Genomic DNA, 22,977 nt, shown 5'->3' with positions numbered 1-22,977 from the left:
ACCTGGCTCCTCTTCCTAATTCTGTGTTTCTTGTCCTGTGACCTAAGGCTAAGTCCTTCAACTTTCACAAAGCAGGCAGCAGTTTCTCCAGAATGACCCCTCTGGGGATTGAAGGGAGGCTGTGCCAGAGACCTCTGATGGCCCCACCCCCATCTACAGCCTTGAGCAAGACGCCTTTTCCCACTTCTCCCTTCCTTCCTTCCTTCCTTCCTTCCTTCCTTCCTTCCTTCCTTCCTTCCTTCCTTCCTTCCTTCCTTCCTTCCTTCCTTCCTCTCTTTCTTTCTCTCTCTCTCTCTCCCTCCCTTCCTCCTTCCCTCCCTCCGTCCCTCCCTCCCTCCCTCCCTCTCTCTCTCTTTCTCTTTTTTTCCTGACAAATTTGATTTCTGTCCAGTTTAGGTTTGACTTTCACTGGCTGGAAACACCTGCCTTCACCCCGCCCCCCTTGAATCTTGCTCCCACCCACATCTTTTAGGCTTTGTTGCAGTCAAATCAGGCTAAAAATAGGGAAGAACCCCCTTCTCTTACTAAAAGGATGGAAATGCCTTGACAAGTAATTGCTGAGACCTGGTCCCATAGCTGCTCAATGACTATTCACTGATTGAATGAAAGTGCACCAAACCCAGGGCCGAGGTTTGTTGTCTTTACACACGGTGGTCTTTACTGTCACAACCTTCCTACAAAGTAGGGGATGATTGTCTTCACTTCCCAGAGAAAAAAAAGAAAAATGACCTCACAGGAAGGGGCAGGGCTGCAAACCAAGTTCTGTCCGAGTCAAAGCCAGCGCTCCTAACCACTGTACAGCACTGTCACTGGAGGGGAGGGGGCGGTATTGGAAATGAACACAAACCTCCATGTGACAACGTTACTCCAGTGAGGCTTGCAGCAGCTGGGGGCACAGAGAAGGGTGGGCCCTGTCATAGGAAGCACCCCGAACGTCAGGCTCCCAGCACCCAAGCAAAGGCTGGAGAGCACTGCCTTACCAAGGGGAGGCACAGGGCAGGAAGGTGCTAGGGAATTATGTCGATCTCATTCCCAGGCGGAATACAGATGAAAAGTGTGGTCAGTTTAGTGATAAGACCCTTGACCATAAGGGAACAGAGAGGGCAGTGAGGATGAGCCCAGCCTGCCCATCCCAACGAACTCTTAATGCAGGAAGAAGCCTAAAGTCTGTTTAATGACATAACTCATAACAGACAACATTTATACAACAACTTACACAACTAGTGAGGGAGAGAGTTATTATACCCATTTGCCAGATGATGAAACTATGGTAGAAGTTAATTAAGGCATCGACTTGTAGATGGTAAAGCTGGGATTCAAATCCAGCAACCTGGCTCAGAGCCTGTGCTCCTAACCACCACGCCCCAGTGGCTATTGGGTATATTTTTGTTTTCATTTCACAAATATTCATTGAGCACGTATTAGGTGCTCATTCCATTCCAGGCACTGGGGACACCACACTGAATAAAATCGAGGAGTTTATATTCTAATGAGAGGAAACAGAATGAATAACTTTGTGAGTGCATGTCTCACAGGTGAAAAATGAAAAACAGAGAGTGTTGGGAATATGATAAAAAGAGGCTGCAATTTTTAACTGTCTGTACAGGGAGGGCTGAGATTTGAGCAAATACCCGAAGGAAGTGGGGCAGCCAGTCAAAAAGGTATAATTGATTTAAAAAATTTATTATTTAGAAAAACTTAAATCACATGCAGCCACTAGTGAAAAAACTGGATTCTCTTTCATTGTCTGCACCTTTAAGTTATGAGGGTGAAGGACAAAAGATTATGAAAATGTCTCACTCCTGTGACAATTCTGTGAGACGCCCTTAGGTGGCCAGGGCTTGCAGGCCCTGCTTATTTACAATCAATAGAAGACAATGGCTGATTCCTAAGCAACACCTGTAAAGAAACGTTCCAAAGAATCCTTTCAAAATTTTCTTTAGAATCACAGTCTTCATGAAAACAACATAGCAACCTTTCTACATAAACAATAAACACACTAACCAAGCAACTGTCCCTGGAGGATAATTTTACACTGCCCACCCACTAAGCCAAAACAGCATCAGACAGGGGTTTGACAGTAGAATAAAGGGATAGTGAAAAAATTGCATTTTTCAAATGCAATGACAAACTGTACTAAGCAATCCAACAGCTAGTGGAGAGAGAGCGACGTGGGCCTCTAACCAGAGAGGCAGTTGACAGAGGTCAAGGCACAAAGAGGCTGGCCTTGGAGGTATAATTTTACCAAGGACTAACTAGGCTCTTCAAAACTGCCACATGCTATGGCACCAGAGGAGACAGGTGGTAACAAATACATTTTGGAGGACGACACTTTAATTAGCAATCGTCAGAGAAAAATGAACCTTAGAGGTCATCTGAAGTCAGAAGGACCCAGGAGTTTCTCTGCCTTCTGAAGGCTAATCACCTCATATATAGAGCTCTTAATGCTTCTGGTTTGGAAAGCCTCTTCCCCAGGACCTTGTTAGGATACCTGTGATCTTAGAGCAGTCATAATTAAATAAGACATAAAATATGTATAATCCAGAAGGCAAGTAAAACAGTAGAAGTATCCAGAACAGGACAAAACGGCCAGGACCTTTCAAGCTCTGATTTTCTATTAATGATTCTGGAAACCATTTCTCTACCCTTCACTCCCAAGGAATGGGGCACTTGTGCTAAGGCTATACAAAGTGTGATTTTGTAAAATTGGGGACTGACAAAGTAAAGGAATGAATATTCCATAAGGATAGAGAGATGCTCTCATGGTTATTCCACTCTAGTACCTCTTGACATTTTCTTAATATAGCGTGTCCCATTAGACTGAATAAGTTCAATGGCATCGAGCCATTTTTCTTTCATGGTTTGTTTCATGGGGACACCATCCAGAAAGGACATGTAGAGTGAACATGGCAACTGCAGTATGATGGTTGTGGTTTTACCGGCTCAAATGGTTAGACGGCCCCCAAATCTGCTGGTAAAAATGAACTCTTGGAGCGATGGCATGTAATAACAGCTCCAGTCACAGCTGTTCTGAGGGACGGCCACAACGAGTGCTGTCCCCCGACGACCCCTCCCCTGCCCACTCCCATTTACTGGTAGGAATATCACTTAATGAGCTTTTTTAAAAAAAGTTACACCTCCATATAGCAATAACGAGAAACAGACTTCATAGAAATGCCAAAAGCAGAGGCCACTGGTGGTGGGGTCCTTCGCTGCTCCCGCTCTGGATCCCAGAGTCCAGAAAATCAGCAGCAGGGGTCTTTGTTTTTGCACTTATTCCCCACTATTAACAAGGCTTTGTTCCACTTCCTGCCTCTCTCAGCTTGCCTTCTTGATTCTCCTGCTACTATCCTTAAATCCCCTTGCACTCTGCGTGTCTTCTTTCTACCTCTTAGTTTCTAACTACTCTCTGTTTCTCTTTATCACTTCAACTTACAGCTAAATCAGTGGTTCTCAAACTTTACTGCATGTTAGAATCATCCAGCTAGCTTTAAAAATGTCCAATGCGGGGTGGCCGGTTTACTCAGTGGTTAGAGCATAGTGTTCATAAAACCAAGGTCGCCGGTTCAATTCCCACCGGCGATTCAATTCCAATGGGCCAGTGAGCTGCGCCCTCCACAACTAAATTGAAAACAACAATATGACTTGGAGCTGATGGGTCCTAGAAAAACACACTGTTCCCCAATAAAACTTAAAAAAAAAAGTCCAATGCCAGGCTACATCCTATACCAATAAATTAGAATATTTGGGGGGTGGAACCCAAGCATCAGTTTGTTTGTTTGTTTGTTTGTTTGTTTGATTAACTTCCTATGTAATTCCAGTGTGTAGTAGAGTTTGAGAAGGAGAAACTTTAAGCCATTTTGATTCAGGGATGCAGAATTACAAACGTTTGGTTCATATTTTGAATCAGAATCATCCAAACTTATTTGTCCTAGCTGATGCGCCCACATCTGGAATTGGGGGAAAAGATTCCACCATGACTTCTGTGTGATCTCAGAACTCAGTCTTCGTATCCTAAAGGATCAGACAGATATTTGAGTGCCGTTCTTTCATGGTTGGGCATGGAGCAGTGACTCCTGCTTGGAATATATTTGTCTGAGATAAAACCATGTTATCCCAGGAATGAAACCAGGTCTTTTATCATCAAACCTCCTTCACTGGGAAACAATACAGCATTCCTTTGTATGTGGCTAGTGCTCCGTGCATAGCCAGTGAGCATACGTAACCCAGTGAATAAAAATAGTGGTTATCATTATGTGCTACAGGAAAAAAATGTCCCTTTTCTCATTACAGTAAGGGAGTCTTATTGCATACCTCTCAGGAAACCTAATAATGTGTTACATGAATTTTCCATGGGAAGGAACAACTGGTTAGGAAATCAAATACTATACTTCTAGACAGTGACATTCAAACCTAGGACTCCAGGGAAGCCAAAAACTGCTCTGAGTATGGTCCCAGCAGGATTGAAATACCTCCTCAAAGCATACTAAGCAAATTCCCATGATGCCAGGCCTCTTGGAAAAGTTTCTGCGGGTCAAAGTCCATTGCAGCTGCCTCCTTCCCCTCCTTTCAACCCCTTGCTCAAGTGGAAAAAAATGTATAAAAGGTAAGTTACCACAGTTCTCAGTTGTACTGATTTTCCCTCTTGGGAAGTCTAATCCTGGGTCCTAAGATGTGATGCAAACTGTACTGAAGTTTGAAATCTGTATTCATGTCCCAGGTATTTGCCAGTCCTTTGCTCAACTGAAGGGCTGCAAGACTCAGAAGAACGAAAGGACACATGAAGTAATGGTGGGGGTCCATGGACATGGGATGACAGGGTCGTCACAAGTGTCAGGGCGGCGTGTGGAGGTGGCAGGTATCATACAAGACATGAAATGCTCCCACAGAAGTCACAGTGTTTTCCTGCCACCGTACTCGCTGTGACTACAGCCAGTCCTCCTCAGAGGGCTCTGCGGTAACACACAGGGGCTTAGCCATCGAGCACAGCATCAGGCCCTTTTATATACCTTGGCAGGCAAGTCATGGAACCTGCATGGAAGAAAATTCTTTCTCATTTGCTTTCTGTGTCCAGGTTAGGTAGAGGAGGCCACATGAGCTTTGTAACATTGGGGACTACCTGGGCAATTGCCTATAAAAAGGTGATTGCTCCTTTTCTATTTGTTCTCAACGCCTACCACCTGCCCACTTGAGAGTTATCTTTGACATTATACTTTCCCCAAAGGCCACATATTGTGTTGTCTAAAGAACATTATACTTTCAAACTGCTCAGCCTGTGCTGCGTGTGCCTGTATAACCTAGCCAGTGAATTCAATGGAACGAAGGTGCCCCAGAAGATGAAAGACACTTGCCTCGAGAACCCCCTTCTGCTGTCTGAGGGTCCTTTTCTGTAGCTTCAATGTGTTTGCTTAAGTTCTCCAGAGCGCACAGACTTTGTTTTTTAAATCTCGATTCTGAACTTGGGCCTACCTGGTACTGTCCTTTAAAACGACATTTCCTTTTAGCAAAAAGGTTATAATCAGAAACTTTAAAACCTGTATGTTTTCATTTGCACAAACAAGTCAAATCAGTGCTCTGCATAGAACAATCAAAAGAGAATGTGGTCCAGTAAATTTTAATGAGCTGAGACTATACAAGAAATGCTCCTCATGGAGTAATGACTTACTATTTTAGTACAAGGAAGCATTTTCATATACACTACCTTATTTCATCCTTCAAGCAACTCAGTAGGGAAGATATTATTACTGTTCTCCATTTTAAGAAGAAACTTCGTCTCAGGGAGATTAATGGTGCCCAGGACACCATTGTCAGAAGGCAACAAGGCTGAGATCGGAATCCAAATGATACGAACTCCTCCACGTTTGCCATTTCATATCCAAAACCGGCAACTTGGTGCCGGCACAATCTGGTTTAGAGATTGTCAATTTATAAGGAAAAAACAGATGCTCTTTATGTTCTAAAAAGTTTAACTCTCTCTTTAAACTTTGTTGCTTTAAAACTAGGGAGTTCTGTTCAATTTACTTTTTAATGAATCACTCTTAATGAATTTTCCTTAAACTGCTTTAAAATAGTTGAAAAGAGCCATCATGTGGTTAATCAGAGTAAGTTCCTTTAAGACTATAGAAGCCTTTTAAGGGAATAGAGTCAGGCAGGTGTGGGTAGAGGAGAGGTGGCAAATTAGTGGGAAGAATGTGGGGAGGGGGTAGTAATATCCAAGAATATTCCAAGAAATTCTTTTCTATTATCAACTGCAACCATGAGTTGAACAAGGAAGTGATTTGCAAAATCCTTTTTTAAATAGTCAATAGAGTTAATAGAGTTAATTTTGTATCCTTTAAGAGGGCCTTAAAAAGCATTCCATTCATTACCAGATACTTCTTTCAAGATCACTGACTTGCAAATCCTGGGTGAGTTACAGTCTCAATCTAGACATAAAAAAAAATCACAGAAATCTGACACAGAGGTAGCAAGTGTGTGTGAGCCACCCATTCCATTCCATTCCAATAATGTCATCTCACCCATTTACAAAAGGAACTATTCTGCTAACTCTCAGAAATGTGGGATGGTTTTTTGGGGGGAGTAGGAGCTCAAAGTTTGTGGTGAACTTAATTTCATCACGATTTTTTGTTGGGAGGGAGCAAGCAGCTGCAAAGCAACAAAGTTTTATTTCCAGAGGCTGGTAGAGAGCCTCAAGTCAGCTGGGTACACAGAGGATTGAGTGCATTGCCTCTGAACTCCTACAGGAAGTTCAAAGTCAGTGAGAATCACTTCTTCATTTGACAGTTTTTCCTAGATAACTTAAAAGTCAATTTCGTGGGGTTTTTTGTTTTGCTTTGTTTTTGCTTTTTGTCTCTTTTTAAAAGTATCACCAATATTTCTAAATGGAGGAGGCAGTGGGTTTTCCGAAAGCATTAGTTCACTGCCTGAGGTGCCAAGAGGCCCCAAGACCTATGTTCTCAGAGACCAAGACTCTCATTTTAATACTAATGTGTGGCCTTGGGAAGGTCACTAGTACACATCTTTGGATACAGTTCTGTTATTTCTATCTCCAGGTAGAGCCATGGGCTGAAGGTGACAAGACCTCAATTCTCACTCTGGCCCACTACACAGAGCAAGTCACATAGCCTGGGAGCACAAATATTTTAGGTAGATGATTATTGTTTTTTACTAATTCAGCCCCACTTCTCAAACTGTTTTTTTCTCAGTAAAATGTGATCTCCTCCTACTACACACACACACACACACACACACACACACACCCCTATATTCAGTCAAATAAAAAAATAAACATTCCTTTCCAACACATCAATAGAATAAATGAATGGGAGGGAGAAAGGTTATATCAAATTTGCAGAGATGATTAGAGGATTTAGGAGTAAGATTCCATTTGGAAACGGGCTCACTTTTCCCCACCCTCTCTGCTTATGGTCCTGAGCCAGGCATACTGCCTCCTACTCCCAGAAAGACCATTTCCCCACCAGAGTTGTCTCATTAACTGGGACCCCCAATCATATGCTATGTTTAGAGATTAAAGTAGACTTCTATAAAGAAGTAATTTACCTAACCAATATGCATTTTATTTTCAGTCGCGATCATACTTTAATCACCATGCTATATACTGTATGTCCATATTTCTTATTCAACCCCAACAATCCTGTGAGACAAGTAACAGAGATGTTAAATGACTCACCCAGGGTCACAGAGCTAGTGCCTAATGCCATCAAACTTCAAATCCAGGCAGTGTTAGACCTGCATCACCATCTCAAGCACCCTATCTCCTATGAAAAACTAATCTGAATTTCACATGGCTTGTATGAGCCTTGCAAAACAAATACAAAACAATGACCATGAAATATACCCCAAAACATTTCTTTGCCACACAACCCAACCATTGATACCAAACTTAGGAGTAGGACAGTATTTGGCAAAAGTAGCACCTTGATGCAGAAATTTGGCTTTGCCAAGAAAAATGGAGGTGTTGGGCGAGGGGGTGGTGGTGGTGTGCACTTCAGAATTGGGATTACAGATCCATTGGTTACAATGTCATTCTGATTATCCAACTCAAGATAGGAATCTGAATCCCAACTCTGAGTAAAACTATGAGTTTAGATGAATGAATATCCAGCAATTAAAACCCCAACAGTCTGTTCTGAAGGGGAATTATAGCGCCTCCTATTTTTTTATATTTAGGTTTTGGGTTATCAGTGAACAGCAGTGAGTATGCCCTGTACTAAATGCACTTTGCATCAACCCTCAGGGATGTCAGATTAAACCTGAAGACCCTTTCCTTTGTTAGTTTCCATTTTAAGTATTACCTGGTTTTGTTTTGTTTTGTTTTTTAAAGATTTTTCATTAAAATATAGCGAACATACAATATTATGTTAGTTTTAGGTGTACACCATATTTATTCAACATTTATATACCTAAAGAAGTGATCACCTTGATAAATCCAGCAACCATTTGACATTGTACGCTGCTATCACAATATTATGGACTATATTCCCTAGGCTGTACATTATATCCCCATGACTCATTTGTTTTATACTTGGAAATTTGAACTTCTTATTCCCCTCCAACCTCCCTTTAAGTTTTTAAGTTACAATTGACATTCAATATTATTTTATATTAATTTCAGGTGTATAGCACAGTGGTCAGACATTTATATAATTTAAGAAGTGAGTCCCCTGACTAGTCTAGTACCCACCTGGCAATATACATAGTTATTATCATATTACTGACTATATTCCCCATGCTTTACTTTATATCTCCATGACTATTTTGTAACTACCACTTTGCATTTCTTAATACTTTCACCATTTTATCCTGCCAACACCCCTCCCATCTGGCAACCATCAAAATGTTCTCTGTATCTATTAGCTTGTTTCTATTTTGTTTGTTTATTTTGTTCTTTAGATTCCATTTATAAATGAAATCATACAGCATTTGTCTTTCTCTATCTGACTTACTCCACTCAGCCCAATGCCTTCTAGGTCCACCCATGTTGTTGCAGATGGCAAGATTTCATTCTTTTTAATGGCTCAGTAATACTCCATTGTATATATGTACCACCTCTTCTTTATCCATTCATCTATTCAGGGACACCGAAGTTGCCTTCATATCTTGACTATTGTAAATAACGCTTCAATGAACATATGGATGCACATGGCCCTCGAAGGAGCATTTTGGGTTTCTTGAGATAAATATGAAGAAGTGGGATTACTAGGTCCTTCTTTGTCTCTTGATGTGTAGCCTTTGTTTTAAAGTTTAGTTTGTCTGGTATAAATATTGCTACCCCAGCTTTTTATTTACTTATTTATTGTTTCCCTTTTTATGAAACATCTTTTTCCATCCCTTTGCTCTCAGTCTGTGTGTGTCTTTCAATCTGAATGAGCCTCTTGTAGGCAGCATATGTAAGGGTCTTGTTTTCTTATCCATTCAGCCATCCTATGTTTTTGATTGGAGCATTTAATCTATTTACGTTTAAAATCATTGTTGATAGATATGTTGTTATTGCCATTTTATTATTTATATTTTTATCTTTTTTTAATCTTAATTAAGTCCCTTTAACATTCTTTGTAATACTGTTTTGGTGTTGATGAACTCCTTAGCTTTTTCTTGTCCGGGAAACTCTTTATCTGTCCTTTGAGTCTCAATGATAGCTTTGCTAGTTAGAGTAATATTGGTTGTAGGTTCTCATCACTTTGGCTATTTCCTGCTAATCTCTTCTGGCCTACAAAATTTCTGTTGAGAAATCAGCTGATAGTCTTAGTGTAAGAGTGACACTGGGGGAATCTATAACGTAGTTAGACTTAGCTAGTTTGCAGTTTGATCTACCCTGATATTCAAATGTTCTGTTTGTTTTTCCCCTCACTGATTAATTTAAGAACTCTCGTTTTGTTCCCTTTCCTAAGTCTACACATACCTCATTAATCCATTTAATCAGCAGAATCCTAACCTGGAAAGAGCAATTCCTTAATCCTCAGGGGTCCGGACACCAGAATCCTTTTGCAACTCCCTTGCAATTTTCACTGGTGATGCATAAAACCCCAGTCTGGAGATAACATTGTCTTAAAACAGAGCAGACCCCAGGAAATGATGTCAGTCCTCGGACCTGCCTGACCAACTCCCCCTTTCCTTTGTACTGCTTCTTCTTTTGTACCCTTAAAACCTTCTGACCATTATAGGAACGGGGATGTGGCCTTTGGACAGGAGTCCACCACCCTTCTAGAATGCTGGCATTCTGAATAAACCTGCTTTTCTTTCCACCAGCTTAATCTCTTGATTTTTAATTTTTTCAAGCATCAAGCACCTGGACCTTAGCTCGGTAACATTAGGGGAGCTCCTTGTAGGTAACTAACTGCTTTTCTCTTGCTGGTTTTAAGATTTGCTCTGTCTTTAACCTTTGGCATTTTAATTATGATGTGTCTGGGTTGAGCCTCTTTGGGTTCATCTTGCTAGTGACTCTCTGAGCTTCCTGGGCTTGTATGCCTCTTTCCTTATCTAGGTTAGGGAAGTTTTCCATCATCATTTCTTCAAATGGGTTTTCAATTCTTTGCTCTCTCTCTTCTCCTTCTGGTATCCCTACAAATGTGAATGTTATTATAGTTGATGTTGTTATACTTGATAGTTAATGCGTAAATTATTCTCATTTTTTTGGTTTCTTTTTTCTTTTTGCTGTTCTGATTGGGCATTTACTGCTACCTTATCTTCTAAATCACTGATTTGATCCTCAGCTTCATCTAACCTACTGTTGATTCCCTCTAATGTGTTCTTCATTTCAGTTATTGTATTCTTTACTTCAGACTGTTTTTTTCTTATGTCTTATATCTCCATTTTTATGTTTCCTATTTCTTTGTTGAAGTTCTCCCTGAGATCATTGAGCATCCTCATAACAAGTGTTTTGAACTGTGCCTCTGGTACATTGCTTGTATTCATTTTGTTTAGTTGTTTTTCTGGACCTTGTTCTGTTCTTTTATTTGGAACTTGTTTGTCTCCTCATTTTGGCTGCCTCCCTGTGTTTGTTTCTATATATTAGGTAGGGCTGCTATGTCTCCCAGTTTAGTAGAGTGGCCTAATGTAGTAGGTGTCCTGTGGGTCTCAGTGACACAGTCTCACAGGTCACCAGAACCACGTACTCCAGGTGTGTCCCTTGTGTGTATTGTGTGTGCCCTCACGTTGTAGTTGAGTTTGATTGCTGCTTGCATGTTAATAGGAGGGATTGATGCTCAGGCTTGTTGGTTGTGAGGACTGGTTGTGACTACAGAGGACAACTTGTGGTGCAGGGGCTGACCCTATGGAACAGGATTTGCTTTAGCAGGGATCTGGTGCCTACTCAGTCTGCCCTTTGAGTGTGTCATCCTTGGTGGAGGCTGGATAATGCTTTAGCTCTGTCTGAAATTAGCCAGTGAGGGTGGGAGGGTACCTCCTGCAAGCCAAGTTCAGCTGTAGTCTGTGCCAGGGCCACCTGGCATGAGTCACAAAGCAATCCGTAGATGGCTTCCATTCATACTATGCTTGGAGGTTCCTCAAGAGGCCAAGCCATGAACTGAGGCCAGCTGTCACTAGTGCTGGGCTTAGGGCTGCTCAGCTAGAGGTATGGGACATGCCAAAGTCATATGTTGCTCATTTGGGTTTTGTGAAACTTTGAGAGATTTTAGGAAAGTCTGCAGCATGAACCAAGACAGGCCATTTTTGCAGAAAGCCACCGGAAGAGCTCGGGTGGGCCTGAAAGTTGGGTGAAGCGGGGTCTCAGGGAATCACCAAGATAGAACGAACAGTGTTACTGTGTTTCCCTGAAAATAAGACCTAGCTGGACAATCAGCTCTAATGCGTCTTTTGGAGCAAAAATTAATATAAGACGCTGTCTTATTTTACTATAATATGAGACCGGGTCTTATCTAACATAATATAATATAAGACCCGGTCTTATATTAATTTTTTGCATGAGAGCTGATTGTTGGCTAGGTCTTATTTTGAAGGAAACACGATAGCTAGGTTGATAGAGACTCAGATATGGTGGCAGCTTGCATCTGTACACTGAGAAAGGGGAAGGCTTCACAAAAATACAGTGACTTCTGCCAGCTCCTCCATCTGGGAAAAAACTGCTGCTCTAGCCCTTACTCTGATGCCAGACAACTCAATTCCTTCCCATTGTCCCTGGCATCTTTTGAGCTGCTGCTCCAATGCTAGAGCTCAGAGAAAGTGAGTCTATCAGCAAGTAAGTCCCTGCATGGGTCTTTTAAGAGAAGCACCTGGGATTGTAGCCACCCTCCATCTCACTTACCCACAATCTTTACTGGTTTTCACAGCCAGAAGTTATGGGGACTTCTCTCCCTGGCATGAAACCCTAGCCTTGGGAGCTGGGACCCCTCACTCTTTGTGGGGCGGGGGACCTCCACAGCTGAGCTATCTCTCCTGATTTTTAATTATACTCAGATGTGGGACCAGCATATTCCATGTCTCTGCCCCTTTTGCCAATTTTGAGGTGGCTTCTTTTGCATATCCTAAATTGTAGGGCTTCTGTTACATGGTTCTAAGACATGTATTTTACACATATCTGCCAAATAAAGTCTGTTGATTTTGGAGTTTGGTTTGGATTATTGATTCTTATTTGTGTGCATGTCTGTTTTCCTAATTTATGTCCTTTGTACTGTCCTTGCATTCCATGAAGGTTTTCCTTCTTCAATTTTCCTTCAGCTGAGATGTTTGTTTTCCTTTAGGAAGGTCTTTTCTTTGGCCTACTTCTTACTTTATCATTTATTCTCCATTTATCCACCACTAGCTGCAGACCTTCCCTCTTTGTGTACCCAGCAGCAGACACATTCTTTGTTTTTGCAGCATCCATACCACCCCCTTCACTCCTTCCTCCCAAAGGACTAAACTCTGCGCTCTTTATGGGTCAGCAGACTTTCTAAGGTCTTTGACCCACAACTCACTTGAGACTCTGCATTTCTCTTGTCATTGTAGCCTTTAAGAGGTGTTTCTACTTTTGATTGTTTTTGGTCACCGGGTAAAACACCCTCAAAACTTATATCAACACCACCACTCTGCTCTGCATTCTTGGCATTTTTATAAATGTGGAAGCAGGTCCAAAATTAATGTTGAGAGAAAAAGAAGCAGGTAAAAATGGAGCTGCTAATATTTAAATTTTCACTATAAAATAAAAGATCTCTCTGGGAAACAGACCTCCCAGTTATGTTGCTAGGAAATGACTTCAATCTTAGAAAGAAAAAAAAAGCAAAAGTATAGAGATCATTTAGGAAAAGAAGGAAAACTAATAAATGAAATATAACAAGTCACCTTGTCATGAATAAATAGAGGGAAATGAAACTCTCAGGACATGACATCTGCCAAGGTATAAAGGTAAAGCTTCTCAGGAAAGTGACAGCCCTACTAAATACAAAACCAGATTAACCCAGAGCAAAGGGGCTTCTACCCAGTTCTCTGAAAGGTCAGGGAAGAATGTCCATCCATGTCTACCAAGGCATGTTCATAATCCCCATTTCTAAGTATCTGTGAGAAGTCAAAGATAGCCTCCTTTCCTCAAACTCTGAGCATTCAACTATAAAAATCAACACATAATAGATGAGATAAGACATATTCAAAAGGCATCTTAGAGACAAAATGTTTCCCACACTAGAAGCAGAGAGTGCAAGGACTCTTCAGTAACCTTATTGATCATATTAGCATATCTAAGGAAAGAGTGTGTCAATCAGAAAAGGGATTTGGTGTAGACAGGCAGAGAAGAAATGAGATTGGAGAGGAATGCTTGGCAGTGTGATTCCCTGCAGTCCAGAGGGGAAAGGGCCCTGACTCACCAGTGTGAGCTCTGTGCCACTTGGCAGACGTGTCCCTAATGGGAAGATGAGCCATCTGGCCACCAGAGCAGATGCCAGCACACTCTGGCGCCACAGACCCACTCTCTTCACTCTGAGTCTGAGATCATCACGTAATTATGGTCAGACTTCCTAGTCAGCTTTCCTGTGTAGATAAAGTATACTGATACATGTCCCACTTAGGGTTGTCTTTTTCAAAATGAGTTAATGCATTTACATTCTGGTGTATATCCTTCAATTTCCTGTGAGTTTGGAAAATATGAATTAACATTCCTAAATTCCATGAGTTCTTGGGCACTGACCATCATGACCAATTCTGTATCTGTTAGGCTGGGGATCAGCCCCTTAATGGTGGTAAATTCACCAAGGGACTAAAAAGGGGGGCTTCTTGATAATCACAAAGGCAGCATATTTGGTAATATGGCAATACTCCTCCATTTTACCACCTGCCTGTCTAACCCAATCCAGAATAAATAATAATGATCAAATATTGAACATCGGCTATGTACTTACATGTTATTCATTAAATCCTGATAATGCCCGTTTGAAGAAGGAATTATTATTTCCATTTTATAAATGAGGAAATTGAGGTTTAGGGAGACCCAGGGTGACACAATTTGCGAATGACTAGGCCAGATTTCAACCCCAGGACTGGCTTCTGTTTTGCTGAGAGAAGTAATGCAAATCTCGTGTCACCATCAATTAGAAAGCATAACCAGAAGCCAGCATGTCTACTTTTCATAGCAGGACACAGGGCAGCCCTCTCCAGAGGTTAATATATTAACCGAGTCCCATCAAAACACATCGGGAGTGTGGATTCCTCTGTCAGTCCTCGTCAGATAAATGCCAATGTTCTAAAGTTTGGCTTTGGGTTCCAATGCCGAAGTGAGTTCAAAACCTTCAAAACTCTTCTGGACACGCAGTCAATTTTGAGGAATGAATGAATGCCGGAGTACAGCGTCCCATAGTGGTGTGATCAGAAGACCAGCTTACTTTTCACATCTTGAAAATGGGGTGGCTTGATTAATGACTTCTAAAGTTCCGACCAATTTGAACATTGTCAAATATTATAACATCTAGTTGCCATGTGAGGCAGCCAAGTCCTGATGAATGAAGAAATGTCAAAAAAAGCAAAATCTGTAGGCTTAGGGCTCAGTAGGTCAAAGTAATGACACACAAATAGTGTGGTGAAACGGAATCAGGGGCCTCTAGACTCTTCTGATCTTGCACTTATCAGCTCTGCTACCTTCAGCAGCCTACCTCTTGTCTATAAAATAGGGATAGTGATAGCTCTCTCTCTGGGTTCTTGTGCAGGGTAAATGAGCAAACATATGTAAAACACCTCAAGCAGCATTAGTTTGTAATAGTGATTAAAAAAGAAAAGCAAAAAAACAAAAACAGAAACAAAAAACCCTCCCTTCCCCTTCCTATAACTAATTCCCTCTAAGAGTTGGTTTTCTGGGAGTAGGGAACTTCTTACTTAAAGGCATTAAAAACCAATCACAGCCCAAAAGTTTTCCAACAAAGGAACCACTGCTATCACAACCAGAAAAACAAACAAAAGAAAAAATGTGCTTGTTTTGATGACCGCTATGGTGTAGGTGAGACTACTGGAATGCCACTTAGAGCTCCAAGCCAACATCTTTCTCTTGTCCCACAATGAGACAACACTTCATAGAGCTCTGACCACACCTGGGATGAGGGTCACTTTTCAACAAGCTCAGAAATTTAGGAAGTACAGTGAGGCGAAACTCTGCCAAGATAATACCGGCTGGGAAAGCCAGATGTTTTAAAAAGAGCAGCAATGTCTGAAATGTCTTCACCCAACTTCCTCCTCAAATGCCACATGATGGGCAAGAAAAAAGGAAAAACTAGGGTGGGGGAAATGCCTAATGATCCCCCTGGTGAGGTTAACAGAGCCAGCTATCAGACGCGGGGCAGGGTGCCGGGAGCTGTAGGAAGTACAGTGGGCGCCAGCCCAGCCTACCTGCGGACCACCAGCCGGAGGGTCTTGTAGGATCCTTTCACCAGGGAAACGGCCTCCCTTCGGGAACTGCTCAGTGTCACCTCATTGATGTGCACCACCTCGTCCCCGGCCAGGAGTTTGGAACTCACCAAGTCTGCTTTGCCCCCTTCTTCAATCTGCTCGGGGAGACAAGAGAGCCATGAGTGAACTGCTGTGGGCACTGCCTGTACCCTGCAGAGCCCAACACGGGCAGCGACCAGGCCCCACTCAGCCAACCTGAGGGGACGCTGTGGGCCTGCTCAGGTTTCCACCCCCTCCACCCCCAGCACCCTGCCTGCCCACAGAGGACGCTCAGAAACATTAGCTGGGGTGACGACCCCTACCCCTTTACATCATCAACTCCCAAAGTCCACTCAAAGCAACGGTTTCATTCCTTTAGAAGTTAAGCTCTTCTTATTCATTTTTTTGGTCTAAAACTATAATTTATTGGACAAATAAGCTGTGGTACATCCAGACAATGGAATATTATTCATCACTAAAAAGAAATGAACTATCAAGGCATGAAAAGACAAGGAGGAACTTTAAATGTATATTACTAAGTGAAAGAAGCCAATCTGAATAGGCTATGTGCTGTATAATCCCAACTCTATGACATTCAGGAAAAGACAGAACTATGGAAAGAGCAAAAAGGTCAATCGTTGGGGTCGGGGAAGGGAGTGATGAGTAGGCAGAAGACAGGATGTGTAGTCTGGTGAAACTAACCTGTATGATACTACCAGGGTAGGTACATGACATCATACTGTGGAAAGTACACTACCAAGAGGGAACACTGACGTCAACTCTGGACTTGTGATAATGATGTGAGTGTAGGCTCATCAATCGTAACAAATGTACCCCTCTGGTGTGGGGGGGTGCTAATGGGGGAGGAGGCCATACATGGGAATGGGGAGCAGGAGTACTGTATATAGGAACTCTATTTTCTGCTCAATTTTGCTGTGAACCTAAAATTGCTGTAAAACTAAAGTCTATTAAAAATTATACCTCATTCAATAAAATCATGCAACATTTGCTTTATAGCAGAAATTGTTTCAGGTGCTAAGGCTGTAAGAGTAGACAAAACAGACAGAAACCCTTGCTCTTCTGGTGTTTAGGGCGGAGACAGGGAAGCAAACACCAAACATAACAAACAAGTAATTGATGTGGGATTCGAGAAGTGGATCATTTGAAACCGATAGAGCAAAATAATATTCAATCCAGTGTCATATGCCAGTGGATGCTTGTGGCATGTCACTAATGATGAAAAGGAATAAAAAGGAAAAGAAAAAAGCAGGTAAATACAAACTAACCCATATTTTCTCTCTTTTCAATAATTACTCTTCAGAACTGCCCACATGTTCAAAAACCTTCAATAATCTTAATATGTTTAAAAGGGACCAAATTCCTATAATGAATTTGTAAGTTTGGCCCTTGCTCGCTTTTATTTTATTTTTAATTATTAAAATAATATATGCTAAAGTCAATAATTAATTTATTGATGTTTATTAATTTAAGAAATCACCATACAGTCAGTAATTCATTATAAAGGATAAAAGTAATACAGAAAGTGTGTAAGGGGAAAGTGAGTCTTACACCTGTTCTCTCCATGTTACTCTCTAAAGGTAACCACTGTTTACAGTTTCGCTTTTGAATATATATATATATATATATAAACTAAGTAAGAGGAAGTCACTTATTTTCTGTAAGCTGCAGACTCCTAAAATGGGGATAAAAATCGCTCCCACTTCATAGAGCTGCAGTGAAGAGTAATGAGACTAGTCATATGAATAGGTAAACAATTCCTGACTTACAGTAAGATTTCAAAAGTGGTAGCTACTGTTTTTATAAGTCATGTATGATGAAGATATTTTTAAGTCATGTATGATGAAGATATTTCCGTTTATAAAACTTTCTAGTATGTATACCATCTTGGTATGAATGCAACATGGTATATTTAGTCAATCTGCTACTGACGGTCATTTCCTCCTGCTTTTCTAACTCTTTTATCCTACAAAACTTCCCTGCCAACCTTCTGTAAATTCACTTTTTCCCAAACATACTGGGTACACTCTAACTTCAAGCCTGCTGCAGTTTTTCTTCTACCTGGGTTGCTCTCCACCACCTGCAACACCCTTGAGCCACCTATAAAAACTGCAGTATATCATGATGGTTAAGATGGTTAAGGTGGTGCTCTAGAACCAGACTATATGGCTCTGTCACTTGCTTGCTCGGTTACTTTGAGCAGGTTATCTTTACTGTGCCTCAGTTTCCTCTTCTGTAAGATGATAGTACTTACCACAGAGATTGTGAGGACTGAGTTCATGCAAGTAAAGTACTTAACCAGTGCCTGGCACAAAGTACGTATTCAGTAAAGGTTAGCTCTAATGAGTACCCATCTTTTGAGGCCAAGTTCAAATCCTGTCTCCTGTAAGACTTTCCAGGCCTCTCATTAATAGCCACCCTACCTCCTCGTCCATACAATCTGTCTTTTAGGAAGATTTTCAGAGATTTCTTTCCCCCATTTTCAGAGAATCAAATGAATAAAATAATACATAAACTATGAATGAATGTCATCTAAATAGTTTATTATCTTTATACTACTTTAACTTACTGCTTGTGATTATCACACCCTGTCTTTCAGGAGAGCTATTTACGCCTATTCCCTGCCCACAGTCCCACCCTATTCCCAGCTTGGGCTGTAAACTCTTTGAAGATAGGAACCATGCCTCCATCGTTACTTACCCCAGAATGCCTCCCCAGAGCTTTGCACAAAGGACCTCCTCAGAAAATATTGGCTCAGTCATTCAACACGTAATTAGGGAGTATCTACTGTGTGCCAGTTATGGAGCTAAAACCTGGGGGTACAGTGATGAACAGCACAGATATGATCCTGCTCAACTGCGCTGTGTGGAATTGAATCCCCTCTGTATTACTTGCCAACATTTTGCATAAAATGAGAATGAAACGAGACCTAGGAAATGATCGATTTTTTTATATAAAAAAAGGAAGGTAAGAAAGCTCATTTGCCTAGCTTACATTATGTCCTTCTCATGACTGATTTAATGTGAAAAGAAACATTATGAGGAAGAATGTCATAAAGGATTTCATTGTTGTTCACTGTTCTCATAAACTATTTGTATAACCCTTTGTATTTACAGAGTTTCTCATAATCTCTTCACTTGGCACAGAACTTACTTTTAAAAAGATTAATTAATATAATTGCTTATAAAATTGGGAACTGGCATGACTTTTTGAAGCAGTGTTTATCAAACTTTGGGTACCTACTATATATTTTGACTCTCAAATGTTTCCATACTCTCTCCTAGTGATTCATGCTATCTTGAGGTTTTAATTATTACCAGAGATGACTTTTAAATCTCTTTACTAACACTGATCTTTTGCATAAGCCCCTATCCTATATTTTCAGTTTCTTTTTTCCTCTTATTCCTGTTTTCCTCCGAATACCCCTCTTTTATCATGAAACTTCTCCTTATCAATCCAGATAGAATCTCTCTCTTTCTTCTCTAAATGTTTTCCACCTGTCTTGAGACAAGTCACAATCCCTACATTTGTCGTGGATATTTCTTTTTCTTTATTAAATTTATTTTTTTCATTTTTTTATTTTTCAGTTACAGTTGACATACAATATGATATTAATTTCAGGTGTACAACATAGTGATTAGACATTTATATATTTTACAAAGGGACCACCCCAATACGTCTAGTACCTTTCATGAGTATTTCTGATCATGCCCTATACCTCTTCTAGATTTTAAACTCCTTGAGATAGGAAACTTGGCAAACACTCATTTTTTCATTCATCCACAAACATATTTGAGCATCTACCATGTGTCAGGCACTGTTCTAGGCCTGGGGAAATGTCAATGAAGGAAACAAACTGTATTCTCTCCTTTCCAAGAGTTTACATTCTAGTATATATTTTATGTATTTCGTATCTTTGTATTTAACAAATGCACATTCACTGAGGCAGGTCAGAGAGCCTACATTGATAAAAACGAGGCTGGGGCCTGTCTGGTGGCTCAGGCGGTGAGAGCTCCATGCTCCTAACGCCGAAGGCTGCCGGTTCGATTCCCACATGGGCCAGTGGGCTCTCAACCACAAGGTTGCCAGTTCAACTCCTTGACTCCCGCAAGGGATGGTGGGCTGTGCCCCCTGCAACTAGCAATGGCAACTGGACCTGGAGCTGAGCTGCGCTCTCCACAACTAAGACTGAAAGGACAACAACTTGACTTGGAAAAAAGGCCTGGAAATATACACTGTTCCCCAATTTCCCCAATAAAGTCCTGTTCCCCTTCCCCAATAAAATCTTTTTTTAAAAAAAACAAAGCTGGATTCTTTCTGTTCCTCAAGTCCTTAAATGCATCCATCCTCTGGGAGGTCAGACAATTTCTAGGGAATCACAGGAGCCCTAGAAGGTTTGCTCTGTGCTAATATTCATCCAGGGGCTCCACTCCAAATGTGAGAGTCCCAGGAGAACTTGAATTGAGCCAGTTGGTGCCAAAGTGTAGATGCCTGGACTAACTCATTTCAGCTAACTCAGTTATAGGCTGCTGTATGAGTTTGTGGATACTTGGGACCCCACATTCCTTTCCTCCTCCCTTGCTACTGCTGACCCTGCCACTGCCTTTTTATCCGATAGCATCAATGTCAGTCGATATTTCTTTGTTGGCCACTCAGGTAATAAATTTGGTTGCCAAGAAGGTTGAAGCTATTGGCTCAAACAAGGCTGTGAATTACCTTAATCCAAGTTGTTATCTCCATTTATTATCATGAATGATCAACTGAGATATTGAGGTGCTTTTGCTGATGTACTGGTAACACCATAATCAATTTCAATGTACTGAGGTTAAGTAAATACATAAATCTTTAGTTGATGTCAATTATTCACACAGTTTATCTAAAATCATTATTATAACTTAAAAAATATTTACAAAAGGTTTAACAATAGTTTTCTTAAACTATTCCTCAAAGAGGATTATATTTCTTCTAACCCCAAGACCTGCTGATACTGTCTGTCAACAAGACTCAGTGAAAAATGAGGCTTATTATTTTAAACCTTTGGACCAATACTTGAGGAGCTAAAGAGGTCACTGCATTGTTTGTCCAATTTCACCTGCACAGATTTACTTATTCCAAGAATGTGATTGTCAACAGGTTAAATGACTTCAGATAATACACCAGGTAGAACTGGGTGGGAAATCCCTAAGCCAACAAACTCGCTGGCATTAGCATGCTTCTTCCCTTCTCAAATCCTAAATGTACCCACACCTATAGGAGTAAACTGATTTTGCTTTGATGACCATGTGAGGCTTTGGTTTTTGAATCATTTATAGTCTTTTACATTGCTGTAAATTTAGCACCTAGCATAATGCCTGCACATAATAGGTGACCGATAAACATTTGTTGAACAAGTCTGGGGAAGCTGACTTTAAAGAAATAAATACAGTGCTGGTCAATACATGCTATAAGAGAAATACATTCAAAATAAGTATAGGCACAAAGGGATATGTATGTGTGTGTGCCCATATCAGCCGCTGGGTGTGGTACGTGGAAGGGTAGGAAGTCAGGCCAACTTCCTTCCTTCTCTCTTAGTCCACCCAGCCCAATCTAAAGGAGGAAGAGTGAAGCTGCCACGTGGGGATTGGTCCTATGTTCTGCTTCTCCAGGATCTGTGCCTTCCAAACTCAAATGCCTTGACTCTGCCTTCCTGTTCTCCATCTTATGTCATCAGCTGCAGCATGACCATGATTATAATAAGCATGTCATTGGCAGCAACCTAGTGACCCCATGACAACTTCAATGAGATCAGGCCACCCCCCCTGTGTGCCCGCCCTCATCACACTCAGAGAAGAAACCAAAGTCCTCCCTAGATGTGAGTATGCCAGACACACTCCTGCGTCAACCCTTGCACCTGCTGTTCCCTCGGGGAATCAGTTGCCTTTCTCCCTCTCCTCCTCCAGGTCTTTACACAAATCCAGCTTCTGGATGAGGCCTTTCTTGACCACCCCTCTAAAATTTCAAGCTCTCCTAATACTACTTATCTTCCTTTTTGTCTTCATTTTTTGTTTGTTTAGTGCGTATCGTCTAAGTGACTATATTTTTTACTTATGTATCTTGTTTATTGTCCATCTCCCCACTAGAATGTGAGCCCCAGGAGGGCAGGGATTCGGGTCTGTCTTACTGCAGTATCCCCATGCCCAGAGCAGCATAGGCACATAGAGATGCTCCATATTTACTGTGAGTGGACAAATCCTCATCATCATTGCTACCAGTTGTTGAGCGCCTTCTGTGCTCCAATAATTTTACTGCATTATCTTAAAAGCCACAAAGACGTCGTAAGATATTATAAGCTCCTTTTTATATGAATGCGGTCACCAAGGCTCAGAGGGGTCCAGTGACTTGCTCAAGGTTGTAAAGTCAGGAAAACGACAAAGCTGTTCAAGACTCCGACTTCAGAGCCCACGCTCTTCATCCTGCTGCTGTAGAGAATCCCCTGGAACTTTGTCCCCAGATTAACACTTCTTTACTTGTCTGCCTAATCCTTCAATTGCCCAAGAAACCTGACACCCAATACTTCTAGGTTCTGACCCTTCTCTTTCTGAGATCTTAAGAACTCTGAGGCTATTTATTATATGAGCTCACAGGTTCAACAAAACCCACAGTTTACATATGAGAAAAAGAGTTGGCCTGCCCTGCCACCGAGGCTGGGGGACGGCCTTGCCGTGTACAACTGAGCATACAATGACTTCCATTTATGTGCAATTCCATTTATGAGGAGTTTTGATTAAAACTGAACTTTTCCTACAGACGTCCACCAGTTTAATTTTAATTCTTGAGTGGTTCCCCCCCCCCTTTCCTGTTACTTTCATTCCTGGATGACGACAAGGTTGGAGTATGGGGAGGGATAGGTAATTCAATACCTCACAATCAATGCGACATCATAGCGTGAAATTTGTGTGCCCTGTGTAGTCGATGATCTCAGGAAAAATATGTTCTCTATGGGTGCAAAAATTGTATTAAAACAATAAGCAAAATGCAGAAAGATAAAAAGATAAGTAGATAAAGGAATATATTAATAATCTTGCAAACAAAGCTTTTGAATGTTGTTTTTTATTCACT

General features: G+C 41.2%; 1 protein-coding gene across 2 annotated transcripts in view; it reads right to left on the bottom strand.

Moving 5' to 3' along the window:
* SHROOM3 (shroom family member 3) overlaps positions 1–22,977 on the bottom strand; it is a 293,674-nt gene that overhangs the window by 181,307 nt on the left and 89,390 nt on the right. For both annotated transcript variants that reach the window (XM_081059496.1, XM_081059497.1), the window contains exon 2: positions 15,823–15,977. In XM_081059496.1, the coding sequence (XP_080915622.1) occupies positions 15,823–15,977 (155 nt within the window). The remainder of the gene's footprint in view (positions 1–15,822; positions 15,978–22,977) is intronic.

Source organism: Rhinolophus hipposideros, assembly GCF_964194185.1.
Source record: "Rhinolophus hipposideros genome assembly, chromosome: 1".
Taxonomy (NCBI): Eukaryota; Metazoa; Chordata; class Mammalia; order Chiroptera; family Rhinolophidae; genus Rhinolophus; species Rhinolophus hipposideros.
This window is presented reverse-complemented; position numbering and strand designations above follow the sequence as displayed.